This window comes from Heptranchias perlo, chromosome 32 (genome assembly GCF_035084215.1).
Source record: "Heptranchias perlo isolate sHepPer1 chromosome 32, sHepPer1.hap1, whole genome shotgun sequence".
In the NCBI taxonomy this organism is placed as follows: domain Eukaryota; kingdom Metazoa; phylum Chordata; class Chondrichthyes; order Hexanchiformes; family Hexanchidae; genus Heptranchias; species Heptranchias perlo.
The window spans coordinates 2,285,768-2,300,328 of NC_090356.1; the positions used below are offsets into that span (position 1 = coordinate 2,285,768).

The following is a 14,561-nucleotide window of genomic DNA, read 5'->3' on the forward strand; positions in this document are numbered from 1 at the left end:
CAATAAACTATCCTATAATATAAAGTTGTACAATAAACTATCCTGTAATATAAAGTATTATATGCCTGTGCTTTGTAATATAGTTGAGGCAATAAGAAGATATTGTGAGGTACAAGTACTGCTGGAAGGAACTAAAATGTAGCCACAGACTGGAGACTACATTGATCACTTTTGTAGCATGAAGATTACAGAATTCTCACTGAGTGAACATTTCTGACAGGTTGTGAATATGGAGTTTGAGGGAGGAATGACAGCAGCTTTTACTATGGTGGCCTTCACTGAAAAGCTATGTGATAGGAGGATCACAGTTTATGGAACTAAGGTAAGAGACAGGCTCCTCTGTTGTGCTACTAAATACTTGTTCCTTTTTTCTTGCCAAAGACAGTGGGAATCATGTCACAATGAATTCAAAAGAGGCTGGATGGGTTTTTCCTGGGACGTGTTTTTTTGTAATATATGTTGTAGTACACTGGGTGGGAGCATCGAGGGAAGCATAGACTCGATTTTGACTCATGGACGTCAGACCAGCAGAGCGCGCCAGCTGGCCGCCTATCTCGGCGGTAAAGAGGCAATCACGATTTTGAGTCCCCAGCCTCATTTCAATTTGGCATACGAGCTTCAGACGTCAAACGGGTGTCCCAATGCAGCTCACCGCTCTTTGACCTCAGGACTGTGGGCAGCTGGGACGCCGGCAGAGGCCCACATGTAGGTCCTTCAGAGAGGGGTTGAGGCGACACCGAGGCAGAACAAGGCTGGGCCGGCAGTGTTGTTGTGGAGCGAGGAGGAGCACTCCTGCCCCTACTGGCTCCAAAAAAAAAATCAATTTTTAAAATATTTCTGACCATTTCCTGATCGGAATGCCAGTGTACATGGGCGGAGCGTTCACATTGCAAGCTCTGCCCATGTGTCCCTTAAAATGGCAATCGGGGTCCTATCTATGTCATTAGGACGGACCCCGATTGCCATTTTAAGGGACACATGGCATAGGAAAGGGGCCGACCGCTTGTTTCAGGCAGGCTCTTTGGCCGTCCAGCGGTAGGCCCTTGTGAAAGTGGCAGTGGGCCCATCGTCAGGGTCAGCAGAATGTTACCAACCACATTTATAGGCTCTTACCAGCCCCGTTAACACCAGTTTTCCCAGGTCAAAATCAACCCTACATGATTCAGAGAACAGGGTACTAAATGGGGTGAGAGAAGAGAGGATCTATTTTGGGATTGTTCTACAGATTTCTCAGATAATTCTTATTTTGAAAGGAAAACAGATAATTGATGCCCTTTATGCACCAATACTGGCAATCCTGGGATATCTTCTCATTTTAGTGGCTGAAATATTAAATTGAGATCAGTCCCAATCTGTATGTGTATGTGTGTGCTATCAGTAAGGAAAACTATCTGTAAATATGGACAGTGTTTTACTGCTCTGACCTTTATGAAATGGTGACTTATGAGTTAGTGATACTTTATCATATGGAAGTGAGCCGGTTTGACAAACTTGGGCCAAGTTTTAGTGTAATTGACTGTACTTCTGCTCCGTTCCCCTCAGCCTCTTCTAATAATTTCTTCTTGCTCAACCTCAGCCTTTATAACTCAGAAATGATTGTTGCCGATATTATTGGATGAGTACTTAATGTGTTTGTATGACTTTCCTCTGTGGCAATTTTAATGCAGACATTAACCCACTTAAAATAAAGCTTAAAGCCCGCATTAAAATAGCAGACAAAATAAATGTAATATGAATGTGTTAAACAATCATCTGCTATTATTATCAGCAGCGAATTCTAAGTTTGTTATGGCTTTTGTATTGTCAACAGCAATAACTTGCATTTATATAGCGCCTTTAACGTAGTAAAACGGCGCTTCACAGGAGCATGATCAAACAAAATTTGACACTGAGCCACATACGGAGGTATTAGGACAGGTGTCCAAAAACTTGGTCAAAGAGGTAGGTTTTAAGGAGTGTCTTAAAGCAGGAGAGAGTGGCAGAGAGGTTTAAGGGGGGATTTCCAGAGCTTAGTGCCTAGGCAGCTGAAGGCATGGCTGCCAATGGTGGAGCAATTAAAGTGGGAATGCGCAAGAGGCAAGAATTGGAGGAGCGCAGAGATCTCGGAGGGTTGTAGGGTTGAAGAAGGTTACAGAGTGAGGGAGGGGCGAGGCCACAAAGCGATTTGAAAACTAGGATAAGAATTTTTAAATCGAGGCGTTCCCAAACCGGGAGCCAATGTAGGTCCGCAAGCACAGTGGTGATGGGAGAACGGGACTTGGTGCGAGTTAGGATACGGGCAGCAGAGTTTTGGATGAGCTCAAGTTTACGGAGGGTGGAAGATGGGAGGCCGGCCAGGAGAGCATTGGAATAGTCCAGTCTGGAGGTAACAAAGGCATGGATGAGGGTTTCAGCAGCAGATGAGCTGAGGCAGGGGCGGAGACGAGCGATGTTATGGAGGTGGAAGTAGGTGGTCTTGGTGATGGAGCGGATATGTGGTCGGAAGCTCATCTCAGGGTCAAATGAGACGCCAAGGTTGTGAACGGTCTGGTTCAGCCTCAGACAGTGGCCAAGGAGAGGGATGGAGTTGGTGGCTAGGGAACTGAGTTTGCAGTGTGGCCCAAAGACAATGACTTCAGTCTTCCCAATATTTAGCTGGAGAAAATTTTTGCTGTCGGACAAGCAATGTGACAAATGAGTGACAGTGGAGGAGTCCAGAGAGATGGTGGTGAGGTAGAGCTGGGTGTCGACAGCATACATGTGGACTTTGACGTGTTTTCAGATGACGCCGAAGGGCAACATGTAGATGAGAAATAGGAGGGGGCCAAGGGTAGATCTAGAGGTAACCGATCGGGAGCGGGAAAAGAAGCCATTGCAGGTGATTGTCTGGCCATGACTGGATAGATAAGAATGGAACCAGGCGAATGCAGTCCCACTCAGCTGGATGACGGAGGAGGATGGTGTGGTCAACTTTGTCAAAGGCTGCAGACAGGTCGAGAAGGATGAGGAGGAATTGTTTACCACAGTCACAGAGGATGTCATATGTGACTTTGATAAGGGCCTTTTCAGTACTGTGGCAGGGGCGGAAACCTGATTGGAGGGATTCAAACATGGAGTTATGGAATAGGTGGGCATGGATTTGGGAGGCGACAACACGTTCAAAGACTTTGGAGAGGAAAAGGAGGTTGGAGATGGGGCGGTAGTTTGCAAGGACAGAGGGGTCAAGGGTAGGTTTTTTGAGGTGGGAGGTGATGATGACAGATTTGATGGGGAGGGGGAGAGTACCTGAGGAGCGGGAATCGATAACAATATCAGCTAACACGGGGGCCAGGAATGGAAGTTGGTTGGTCAGCAGTTTGGTGGGAATAGGGTCAAGGGAACAAGAGGTGGGTTTCATGATCAGGATGAGCTCGGAGAGGGCGTGAGGGGAGATAGGAGAGAAACTAGAGAAAGATGCGAGTTCAGGGCTAGAGCAGGGGGTAACCTTGGGTTGAAGTTTGGCTCGGTGAGCTTGGGGAAGGGAGGGAAGTGGCAGAGGCAGTTGAACGGATGGTCTCAATCTTAGTGACAAAGAAGTCCATGAGCTCCTCACACTTTTCGTTGGAGGTGAGGGTGGAGCGGGCAGGGGAGAGGGGTTTAAGAAGACAATTTGTAGTGACGGAGAAGCCAGGGGTTATCTTTGCATTCCAGGATGCTCCTGGACTAGTGATCAGTTTTGGCAGAGGAGAGTAGGAGCCGATAGTGCTTTATGTGATCCAGCCAAATATGGCGATGAATGACTAAACCAGTTGTCCGCCATAAACATTCATACATCCTTTGGACTTAAGGGAGCGGAAATGAGGGCCATACCAGGCAGAACGACCAGGGTGAGAGAGAGTAATAGTTTTAATGGGGACATGGGCATCAAAGGTGGAGGTGAGGGTGTGATTGAGCAGATTGGTAGCTGCAGAAATGTTGTGGTGAATGGAGGGCCAGAGGCTAGACAATTGGGAGTTTGAAAGTGCCGTTGTAAGTGACTTGGGGGAGAGTTTTTTCCACAGGGCAGACACAGAAGGAAGTGGGGTTGGGAGGGGGATGGGGAGTGGGTGGAGAGGGATACAAGAAAGTGATCAGAGGTGCCCTTATCCATGATTGACATGATGGGAGTAGAGAGACCACGTGAGATGGCAAGGTCAAGGGGGTGGCCGTGAATATGTGGCCGTTGGGAGTTTATATGGAGGTTGGGATCAAGGGAGGATAGGAGGTCAGTGAGCTCAGAGGAGAGAGAGCATGATGAGTTGAGATGGAGGTTGAGGTCACCGAGGATGAGAAGTCAGTCGGTGCAGAGGCTGAGGGAGTCAGTTTATTGTTACTTGCAATGGTAAGTCTGTTTCGACTAAGAAACCTGAAGAATTATCTGAGGTGAGCGATCTTTCTCCATGTGGGATCAGTGCAATTCCACATCTATAACCTAAGATTATCCAAATTTGAGAGTTTAATAGGACTCAGCCAAACCCAATCTTCAGTTGCTTTTACGTTACATGAATGCAGCTGATAACACAGTTCTGCCACTGTTAGCTGTAATGTTAAGTATAAACAACCCAATCTCCAGAGAACTGATGGCATCGTAGACCCATGAAAATGTGGATCTACAAATCTGTATCTGGTCGAGTTGTGTAAACTAAATGTGGGAGCTGGTTTTGCATGTTTACGCTCCTCTGAAATTGTGGGGTAGAAATTGGACCTTACGGGCTTAAAACAGGCGCAATGAGGGCTAATTTTGGGGACCAACATCCTGAACCTAAAGCACGCCTGATAGAAGTCCGACCCGATATTCAGTCGGGCCATTTTTAAGGTGTCCCTAGCGACCATCAGGCCCTTTCCATATGTAAATAAGGGGCCTAATGCCTGTTCTATGCCCCTTTTGGAAATTTGGACATCGCAGAGCAGTACAAGAGCTGAGCCTGTGGCTTAAGCAACATAAGGAGAGTTTTAAAAAATATATATATTTTATTAAACGTTCCTGTGGAGCCAGGAGGAGCTGCAGTACTCTCTCAACTCCACTGTATCCTGATTGACCCCCAATGTTGTCGCTTTACCCCCCCCCCGGGCTTACCTTTGGGCCGCTGCCAATGAGGCATGTGCGCAATGCCCATTTTAGCTCCGGAAATGGGCTGAAAGCAGCCCTGGTCTATGGAGACTAGTACCAGCTTCAGATCTGTACAGGAGAGAGTAGTGCGCAGAGGTCGCTGTCCTAGGTCAAATCAAAAGGTACAAAAGCACCTTTAATTTCCAGACTTGATGAGCTTAGAGTGTGTTCTACTTTTTTTAATAAAAAGTTCCAACATATAAAGGCAGAAATTCCTATTTGTGAACTTTCCATAGGTATGCTTAATATGCTCATACTGCATTCCTGTGTGTGCTATTTTTCTGCAGGTGTTAAACCCTTTTAAAATAAACAGGTTAATATATGTGTAAAGATAGCACACAGAAATGTAGTATGAGCATCTTGAGTATTCATAAGTGATGTTCACCAATCAGAATTTCTACCCTGTAGTTCCTTTGAGAATGCGTTGGGGTTGCCAAGTTTGAGACAAAAACTCCCACACATTGAATAAATGACAGGACCGTACAGAGGCAACTCTGATATATATCAGCAGTATATGGTGTGTGATTTAATTTGGTAGTTTTTAGAGGTTTTCTTTGTGTGGTTTTGAAGTTAGCAATAGGTGGTTCTTTGTCGCACCTGTCTGGTGTCAGGTTGCATTAGGTGCTGTTTCATTGGCTCTGTGAATGGAGTAGTGATGGATGAGACATGGCGTAGTGCTTAATTGGTTAAGTGTCAGATGTTCGTTTGAGCTGTGATTGTTCTGTTTTTTCACACTGGTAGACCGTTGTTTTATATATATATATATTTGCGTCAGTTGACTTTTTAAGCATTTGGTTTAGCTAAGATTTCATTCAATGTATGTTTTGACATGAAACTTCATGCAATTACAGTCTGTTTTGCCCAGGATGAAGCTGATATGCTAAACCCAACATAGATGTGCACCTTTACGCTCATTATAAGCTTTACATTGATTACAGGTAGAGGCATTTTTGTTTATAATATTACTCAGGTTTTTATTTTTTTTCCAAGTTTCTTCCCTCTTCTCCCCTCCTCTCTTTGAGGTGCTGAACCTGCTGTAATAGGCACTCTTTCTCACCTCATCCCCTTTTTTTCACATGCTAGCCTAGAGAGTAAGTATCAGTACGCTGTAGCACTATGGAGGCATCACAGCCAAGCCCAATGCTGTCCTCACTCAATGTCCACACACAACTTCCAGCAGGAGTCACTGGATGATCATCAGCAATGGTTGCAAAGTGTTCAGTTTCGTTTGCAACCCCTCAAATAATGAAGTAGTCCGTGCCCGCATCCAAAAAAACCTGGACAACATCAAGGCTTGAGCTGATAACTGGCGAGTAACATTCGCGCCTCACAAGTGCCAGGCAATGACCACCTCCAACAAGAGAGAGTCTAACCTTGACAATCAATAGCATTACCATCGCCAAGTCCCCCACCATCAACATCCTGGGGCTCACCATTGACCAGAAACTCAACTGGACCAGCCATATAAATGACATGGCTACTAGAGCAGGAAAGAGACTGGATATTCAGTGGCTCACCTCCTGACTCCCCAAAGCCTTTCCACCACCTACAAGGCACAAATCAGGAGTGTGATTATCGAATCGTAGATAGAATACTCTCCACTTGCCTGGATGGGAGCAACTGCAACAACACTCAAGAAGCTCGACACCATCCAGAACAAATCAGCCCACTTGATCAACACTTCACCCACCAGTCTAAACATCCACCCCCTTCATCACCGGCAAACCGTGGCTGCAGTGTGTACTATTTACAGGATGCACTGCAGCAACTCACCAAGGTTTCTTCGGCAGCATCTCCCAAACCCCAACTTCCACCAAGAAGGACAAGGGCAGTAGGTGCATGAGAACACCATCACCTCCACGCTCCCTTCTAAGTCACATACCATCCTGATTTGGACATACATTGGTCGTTCCGTCATCATTGCTGGAACTCCCCACTTAACAGCATTGTGGGAGCACCATCACCACACGGACTGCAGCGGTTCAAGAAGAAGGCCCCCCGCCATCTTTTCAAGGGCAACTAGGGTTGGGCAATAAATGGCTGCCTTGCCAGTGATGCCCACATCCCAAGAATACATTTTTTTAAAAGTGGGAACACTGGTTGATTATCCCTTCCTTAACCCAGGGGCACCAAGGTCAGTTTTAGCACCTCAAATACCATCAGCTCACTCAGCACCGGAGACTGGAACCTTTCTGGCCTATGTGGGTCAGTACGCACTAGGTGGAATGCACCAATGGAGCCACCACATCTTCTTTAACCTAGATTATAATAATAATTTGTTTTAAGTGGTAAATCATATGAATTTAAACCATATACAAACCATAAAGCTATAATAATTGTTAGTCATACTAGATTATTTACCTAGAGAAGCATTGGGAACATAATGTGACAGGGTAGCAATAGCGTACTAACTATTTCCACCACTGATGTGCATTCCACCATGATCTGATTAAGTAATAAATAACAACTACTTGTACAGTGCTGGGGAGTTTAGGATCAACATGGAATCTTGGTTAATCACTTTGCAATTCTTAATATCCAACATCGGGAGAATTCTTCAGCCAAGCCATTGTCCTCAGTCCCCATATGGTGTCTATTATTACTATTCAACAATTGTTTCTACTGCTGTTTGAGAGACTACCAAAACCTTCTTGGTCTTTTGTGGTTTGAAAATATACTACCTGCATATTCAACCAGTAGCAAAGATTTTGGGCTAGAAATTCGGCCGTGTAGCGCCCATTGTATATGCGCTACGTGGCCTCCTGAAGTTCCAAAATGGCATCTGGAATGTGCGAGCACACTTCTAGCTTGACATGCGCCTTACGCCATTTTGGTAGGGACCATGCAGGATGTACAAGTTAGTTGCTGGATTATTGCTTCTGGCTGCAGATACATTTGTACCTTTATTTGGAGGTCTCCAATACTTGAATACTAGGACTAGGGGACATAGCCTAACATTTAGAGCCAGGACTTTTAGGAGTGAAGTTAGGAAACATTTCTTCACGTAAAGCGTGGGAGAAGTTTGGAACGCTCTTCCGCAAATGGTAGTTGGTGCTAGCTCAATTGTTAATTTCAAGTCTGAGATTGATAGATTTTAGTTAGCCAAGGGTATTAAGGGATATGGGGTTAAGGCCTGGTATGGGGTTAGGTCACAAATCAGCCACGATCTCATTGAATGGCAGAACAGGCTCAAAGCCACTTGCTGCTTCTTGTTATGCGCCACCTTCTGCGAGAAAGCGAGACATGTCAGTGAGTGTCCTGTAGGATGTTTGGGTGATGTGCCTGTCATGGTTGAATAGCTGCCAATGTGTGTGACCTGTGAGTTGTGGGTATGCGGCTTGAAACAGTGGTAAACAGTGGGTGGGTGAGAGGAAGCATCTGATTGGAAGAGTTGAGTACTGATTGAAAGAGTTTGTTGTTAAGTGGGTGATGGGGGTACAGTGCATGGAGCAGTGGATGCGGCTAGTGGTGCAGTTGGTAGGAGATGTCACTTGACAGTTGACCTCACTCACCTTGACCACTTGCGTCAAAGCAGTGAACTTCTTTCTGCACTGCATCCATGCTCGCGGTGCTATGCGTCTGGCATTGACTTCGTCCCCTACTGCCTCCCACTACCTCTTGAGCATATGTCTGGAGGGCCCCTTCCCCCACTGCGGATATAGGATGCTCCTCCTTCTGTCCACTTCTTGCACCAAGGTCTCCAATGCATCAACACAGAATCTTGGTGCACGCTCTCTCGCAGGCCTGGTACAAACTCAGATCGGCAGATTGGTGAGGTCTGGTGTGCAGATTGGAGGATGTGGGATTTAGTAGTTCGCAACCTTTATTCAATGTTTTATCATAACTCATCAGTTTGTAAACATAGGGGCGGGACCTGCATCTGTGTTTTACATGTGCGATGTCTGTTCAGACTCCGTACGGACTTGTATCTTATAATTTGCACTTCTATATATGGTGCAAGCTGCCTTAAAGAGGTGCAGGCTGCCTTTAAGAGGTGTGAGCAACTCATGCAAGATTTGGGCCCCCCTGCTGGTGAGAAATGCCGAAGCTGGAGGGAATGTCACAGCTCAGCCTCGATGCTGTGCTACTATCAGGTAAACGAGATTACACAGAAACAAAAAGAAAGAAAAGAAAGGCTTGCATTTATATAGCATCTCTCGCAACCTCAGGACGTCCAAAAGCGCTTTACAGCCAATGAAGTATTTTTGAAGTGTAGTCACTGTTGTAATGTAGGAAACGTAGCAGCCAATTTGCTCACAGCAAGATCCCACAAACAGCAGTGTGATAATGACCAGTTAATCTGTTTTCATGATCTATCAGGAACCCTCACAACATTCAAGAAGCATTTGGATGAGCACTTGAAATGCCATAGCATACAAGGCTACGGACCAAATGCTGGAATATGGGATTAGATTAGACTGGGCTTGATGGCCGGCGCGGACACGATGGGCCGAAGGGCCTCTATCCGTGCTGTATGACTCTCTATGACTCTATGATGTTGGTTGAGGGATAAATGTTGCCCAGGATACCGGGGAGAACTCCACTGCTCTTCTTTGAAATAGTGCCATATGATATTTTACAACCACCAGATCTTAACAAGACTGCCTTGAGCACCACGTACAGGCCAGACAGTACTACTACATCTGTTAACATTTAAATCATCTGTTTAACTTGAATCTCCTGTAATATGTTGGTTATGTTGAGCCACACAGTTGCAATTAAAAGTTGTAGAGCACATTAAAGCTGCCAGGCAGCCTCTCATTTTAAATTCCTGGTTCCTGTCCCAGCTGGCTGGAATTAAAGAGAAAATACATTTGAAGGTATGCACACATGAAAGAAGAAAGATTTGCATTTATATAGCAGCTTGTCACATCTTGCAGAAATGTCCCAAAGTTTAAGCAACACTCCAGCGACTTGAGCACATAATCTAGATTGATGCTTCAGTGCAGTATTGAGGGTGTGCTGCATTGTCAGATGTGCCATATTTTGGATGAGACGTTTGGATAGACAAAGTCTGTCTGTTCATGTGAGTATCGATGATTCCATGGCACTATTTGGAGGTGAGCAGGAGTCTTCTGCTGATGTGTTGGCTAATATTTATCCCTCAACAATCACCACCAAAACTATATTAACTGGTCATTCATCGCATTGCTGTTTTTGGTACTTTTCTGTGAGCAAATTGCCTACCTCATTTGCCTACATAACAATAGTGACTACACTTCAAAAAAAGTGATTGGCTGTGAAGCACTTTGGGATGTCCTGAGGACTTGAAAAGTACAATATAATGAAAGTTATTCTTTTTTGTATTGGGTATGAATCTACTGACCACTTTTCATTTTATTTTTTATATATATGAGTTCCAGTTACTCATGGCTAGGAGTCCTGAGCTCTCCTCCCCTGACACATCCTGAAACCCATACGCTTAGATACACATATATAACAGATGAACAAATCATGAAAGGAAAGTAACAATAGTCAAAGGAGCCTGCGTGTAGAGGTAATTTTAACCTAACCCGCCTGGCTGGAACAGGGTGGATGCCCCTTTTACAGCACACCTGATTTTATACTCCACTGAAATCAATGGAGCATAAAATCAGTCCGGGTGTAGAACGGGCACCTGACCCAAACCCACACTGTTCCCGCCAGACGGGTTAGGTTAAAATTACTCCTTGAAGTAAGCCAGCCCAGGGAGTGGGAGCCACACTCTCTTAGCAACCAGTTCCAGAGCATCATTCACACAGTGTTTGGAACAGCTCACCTACCTGCTATCCCTTCCCAGGTATGGGCATGTGGCAAACAGGTGAAAGGGGAAAGCATAGCATAAAAAAACACAAGGGTAATGAAATAAACGGAAGCTGTCATTGCAAAGAGCTGCACATTCTGGGTCAGTCTCCTTTTTCTAATGTTAGTTTCCTGTTTTTGCTTATTTTTAAAAAAATGAAGTCCAGCTGATTGTACAGAACTGAAAGAAAGGTCTGGAACAAATGAGTTTAAAAATTAAAAAGTCCTTAGGATTATTTTGAGATGGAGATAAGCCAATGTGATACTGTTGAATGTTTCTTTTTATAGTTTGTAGTTTACTCCAAAAAAAGTGAAATTTTATTCATTAAAGAAATGCCCTGTGCGCCCCCTGGTGGCTCAGTGGGTAAATGCACTGCCTGAGTGAGCACAATACCATACAGTCTAGGAAGGTCCCACACTCCATTGCAAGTCTCTGCTGAATTAGCTGGTCTCAGACATAGTAAGACAACTAGGGAGAGGAAAAAAGTTAGCCAGGGTTCCTGCTCATGATTGCTATCCAGTAACTTCCTGCTGGAACCTGGACGTGTGTGGACATCACGTATGGACAGGATTGGGCTATGGTGTGATGCCCTTAATGGTAAAAACAGCCTGCCACTACTGACTATCTAGCTCACACGAAGAATGGCCAGTAGGGCAGCGTGTTGGAGAGAGCCTGTGTCTGTGGAACTGTGCCCCATCAATAGACAGCGCCTTCAAGAGAGAAGGAAGGCAGGTTGGGTAGGGGGAGGGGACGGGGAGATAAGGTGAAATACAGCAGTTTGCAATAAATGGTTTCACCAGCCCAGAATTTAAATCACTTTATATTGGGGCAGTTTCATGTGCTGTTCAGAGGCAGTGTTATTGCTCCCAGTAGGTTTACTGCAGTGCAGACAAGAAGGACTCTTGACCGGAGTGGGGTGTAATCAGAAAAACTGAGACAGACTCTAGACCCATTGCAGCTGAAAGTATTTATTTTTTAACAGCATACTTTTAACATGATACATTAATAGAATACTTTTTCTTATTAATCAGAATGAGTAAAGTTTTCTATAGACAAGTGAGACATGACAAGCCTTTCCAGATTTGTAAAGAGCCTACTTTGCTGTACTCTGCTCTGATGTTTGTTGTGCTCAAAGGCAGTGGTATAGTTACTGCAGGCTTTCAAACAATGTGCCTTTAGATCACTTCACACTAGGGTTTGTGTTTGTCTTTAAAGTTCATGATATGGTTATAGTTGTTTTATTTTTACACAACCCATGGCTGTACACTGGGTACTTTGTGTAATGCTCAAAGGCAGAGGTTCTGCAGTAGTTTAAGCTTTGTGTTATGGGGTTTTAACCTGCCATGACTTTGCTCTAGCTTGCATGACGTGCTATGTCACCATGATCTTGTTAACATTTTCCTCCCCATCTCTCTTGAAGAGGCTAACTCTAGCTTGGATACAGTTCCATGGTCACTGGCAAACTTCTTGTACCCAACCCAACTCTTGATTGAGTATAGACAGATTATTTGATTGTGGAGGGCATCACAATCAAGTCTGATCCTATCCTCACTCAACACCTACAGGTACGACCCTTCCAAAGGCTTATTGGATGATGATCAGTAGTCGGAGTCTTGGCTGAATTTTCTTCAGGGACTGCTGAAGTCAATCGTAGCAGTTCAATTCCCAAGTTAGCTGATCTCTGCTGGGGGAGCAGTTGGGAAACTACAATAGGCCCATGTCCCTGGGACAGAATTCCCACTCCTGAAATCCTGATCACTATCCAGTGACCCCTGCTGGAAGTGTGCAGGCATGAGGACAGGATCCTGCTGACACTCACATTAAGGCTCAAATACTAGTCACTTCATAAGAACGTAAGAAATAGGAGTAGGCCATATGGCCCCTTGAGCCTCCTCTGTCATTCAATAAGATCATGACTGATCTTCTACCTCAACTCCACTTTCCCACCCTATCCCCATAACCCTAGATTCCCTTAGTGTCCAAAAATCTATCAATCTCAGTTTTGAATATTCTCAACAACTGAGCATCCACAGCCCGTTGGGGTAGAGAATTCCAAAGATTAACAACCCTCTGAGTGAAGAAATTTTTCCTCATCTCAGTCCTAAATGGCCGACCCCTTATCCTGAGACTATGACTCCTAGTTCTAGACTCTCCAGCCAGGGGAAGCAGCATCTCAGCATCTACCCCATCAAGCCTTCTAAGAATTTATACATTTCAATGTGATCACCTCTCATTCTTCTAAGCTCCAGAGAATATAGGCCCATTCTACTCAATTTCTCCTCATAGGACAACCCTCTCATTTCAGGAATCAATCAAGTGAACTTTCGTTGCACCGCCTCTAAGGCAAGTATGTCCTTCTTTAGGTACGGAGACCAAAACTGTGCACAGTACTCCAGGTGTGGCCTCACCAAAGCCCTGTACAATTGCAGCAAGACTTCGCTACTCTTATACTCCAACCCCCTTGCAATAAAGGCCAACTTCAGGGTCTGGCACCAAACCCATCCGGCCCTCAGCGTCATGAAGGGGAACTCAGGAAAGGTTGCAGTCAGCAGTATGGAGCAGTCAACACTGGGGAAAGGGCGCGGTCAACACTGGGGAAAGGGCGCGGTCAACACTGGGGAAAGGGCGCGGGCGGCACTGGGGAAAGGGCGCGGGCGGCACTGGGGAAAGGGCGCGGGCGGCACTGGGGAAAGGGCGCGGGCGGCACTGGGGAAAGGGCACGAGTGGGGTCACCAAGTTTGGATCAAGTTCAAAACCGGACAGGAGGTGAGACAGATTCATAAAATATGTTAAGCCACAAATAAAGGACTGGTTTAAACAAATTTTAAAAACAGAATTAATTAACTTGACACTATTATTCTTAACAAAGATGTGTTGTACCAATAGAATACAAAAACACATACAGAACCACTGGACTGCGCTGCTCGATTTTGTTTTCCATTTAAAGCACTTGATAAAACTAGGAATCTTCAACAAGTATTTGTTTAGCTTAAACAAGCTTCATTTGAAATAAAATTCAGTCAACATAACACCCTTGAATTTCAATAACTGTACAAATATCAACATGTACAAAATAAATCAAAGTGCATAGGAGATAAAACTGGACAAATTATGATATATTTTGCTGAATAAACTGCTATAAAATCTAGTACATAACTCATATCTTCTAAACTTAGGAAAATAACTCAGACTGATGCAACTTCTACGTTTTCCAAAAGACCAAGGCTAAAAATGTGGTGCAACTTACAAATCTTGCCTTTGAAATAGATAAGATAGTTAAAAAAAAGAGTACAGGACCGTCTACTTTTACACAAAATGGGATTCCTTAACTATTCCTGTATTTTTCCGTTATGCGTAAGCAGACACTCAACTACAGGGGACCCAAGGTAAATGCAAAAACATTTGCAAACTGTGGGCAAGTGTCACATGATCAAACTTCCAGGACTACGTGCAACCAGAATTGACAACCTACCTTCAAGACATTAGGGGTGAATAAAAACAACTTAGAGTGGCACATGTTTCATGCTAAAGTGAATCCATGGTCTGTGCAGTGTAACTGTGGAGCTACTGCCACATGGGGTCCATTTCAGATGTTGACTGATAATATTTGACCAGAAACAGTGCACTAGGGTTGCCAAATCTGGTTGGATGTTTTTCTGAAAATTTCATCGC

The 14,561-nt window shown here is 44.7% G+C and overlaps 1 protein-coding gene across 8 annotated transcripts in view; it reads left to right on the plus strand.

Moving 5' to 3' along the window:
- Positions 1-14,561, plus strand: part of zgc:154075 (uncharacterized protein LOC556929 homolog) — a 179,494-nt gene that overhangs the window by 109,116 nt on the left and 55,817 nt on the right. For all 8 annotated transcript variants that reach the window (XM_067970182.1, XM_067970180.1, XM_067970183.1 and 5 more), the window contains one exon: positions 221-322. In XM_067970182.1, the coding sequence (XP_067826283.1) occupies positions 221-322 (102 nt within the window). The remainder of the gene's footprint in view (positions 1-220; positions 323-14,561) is intronic.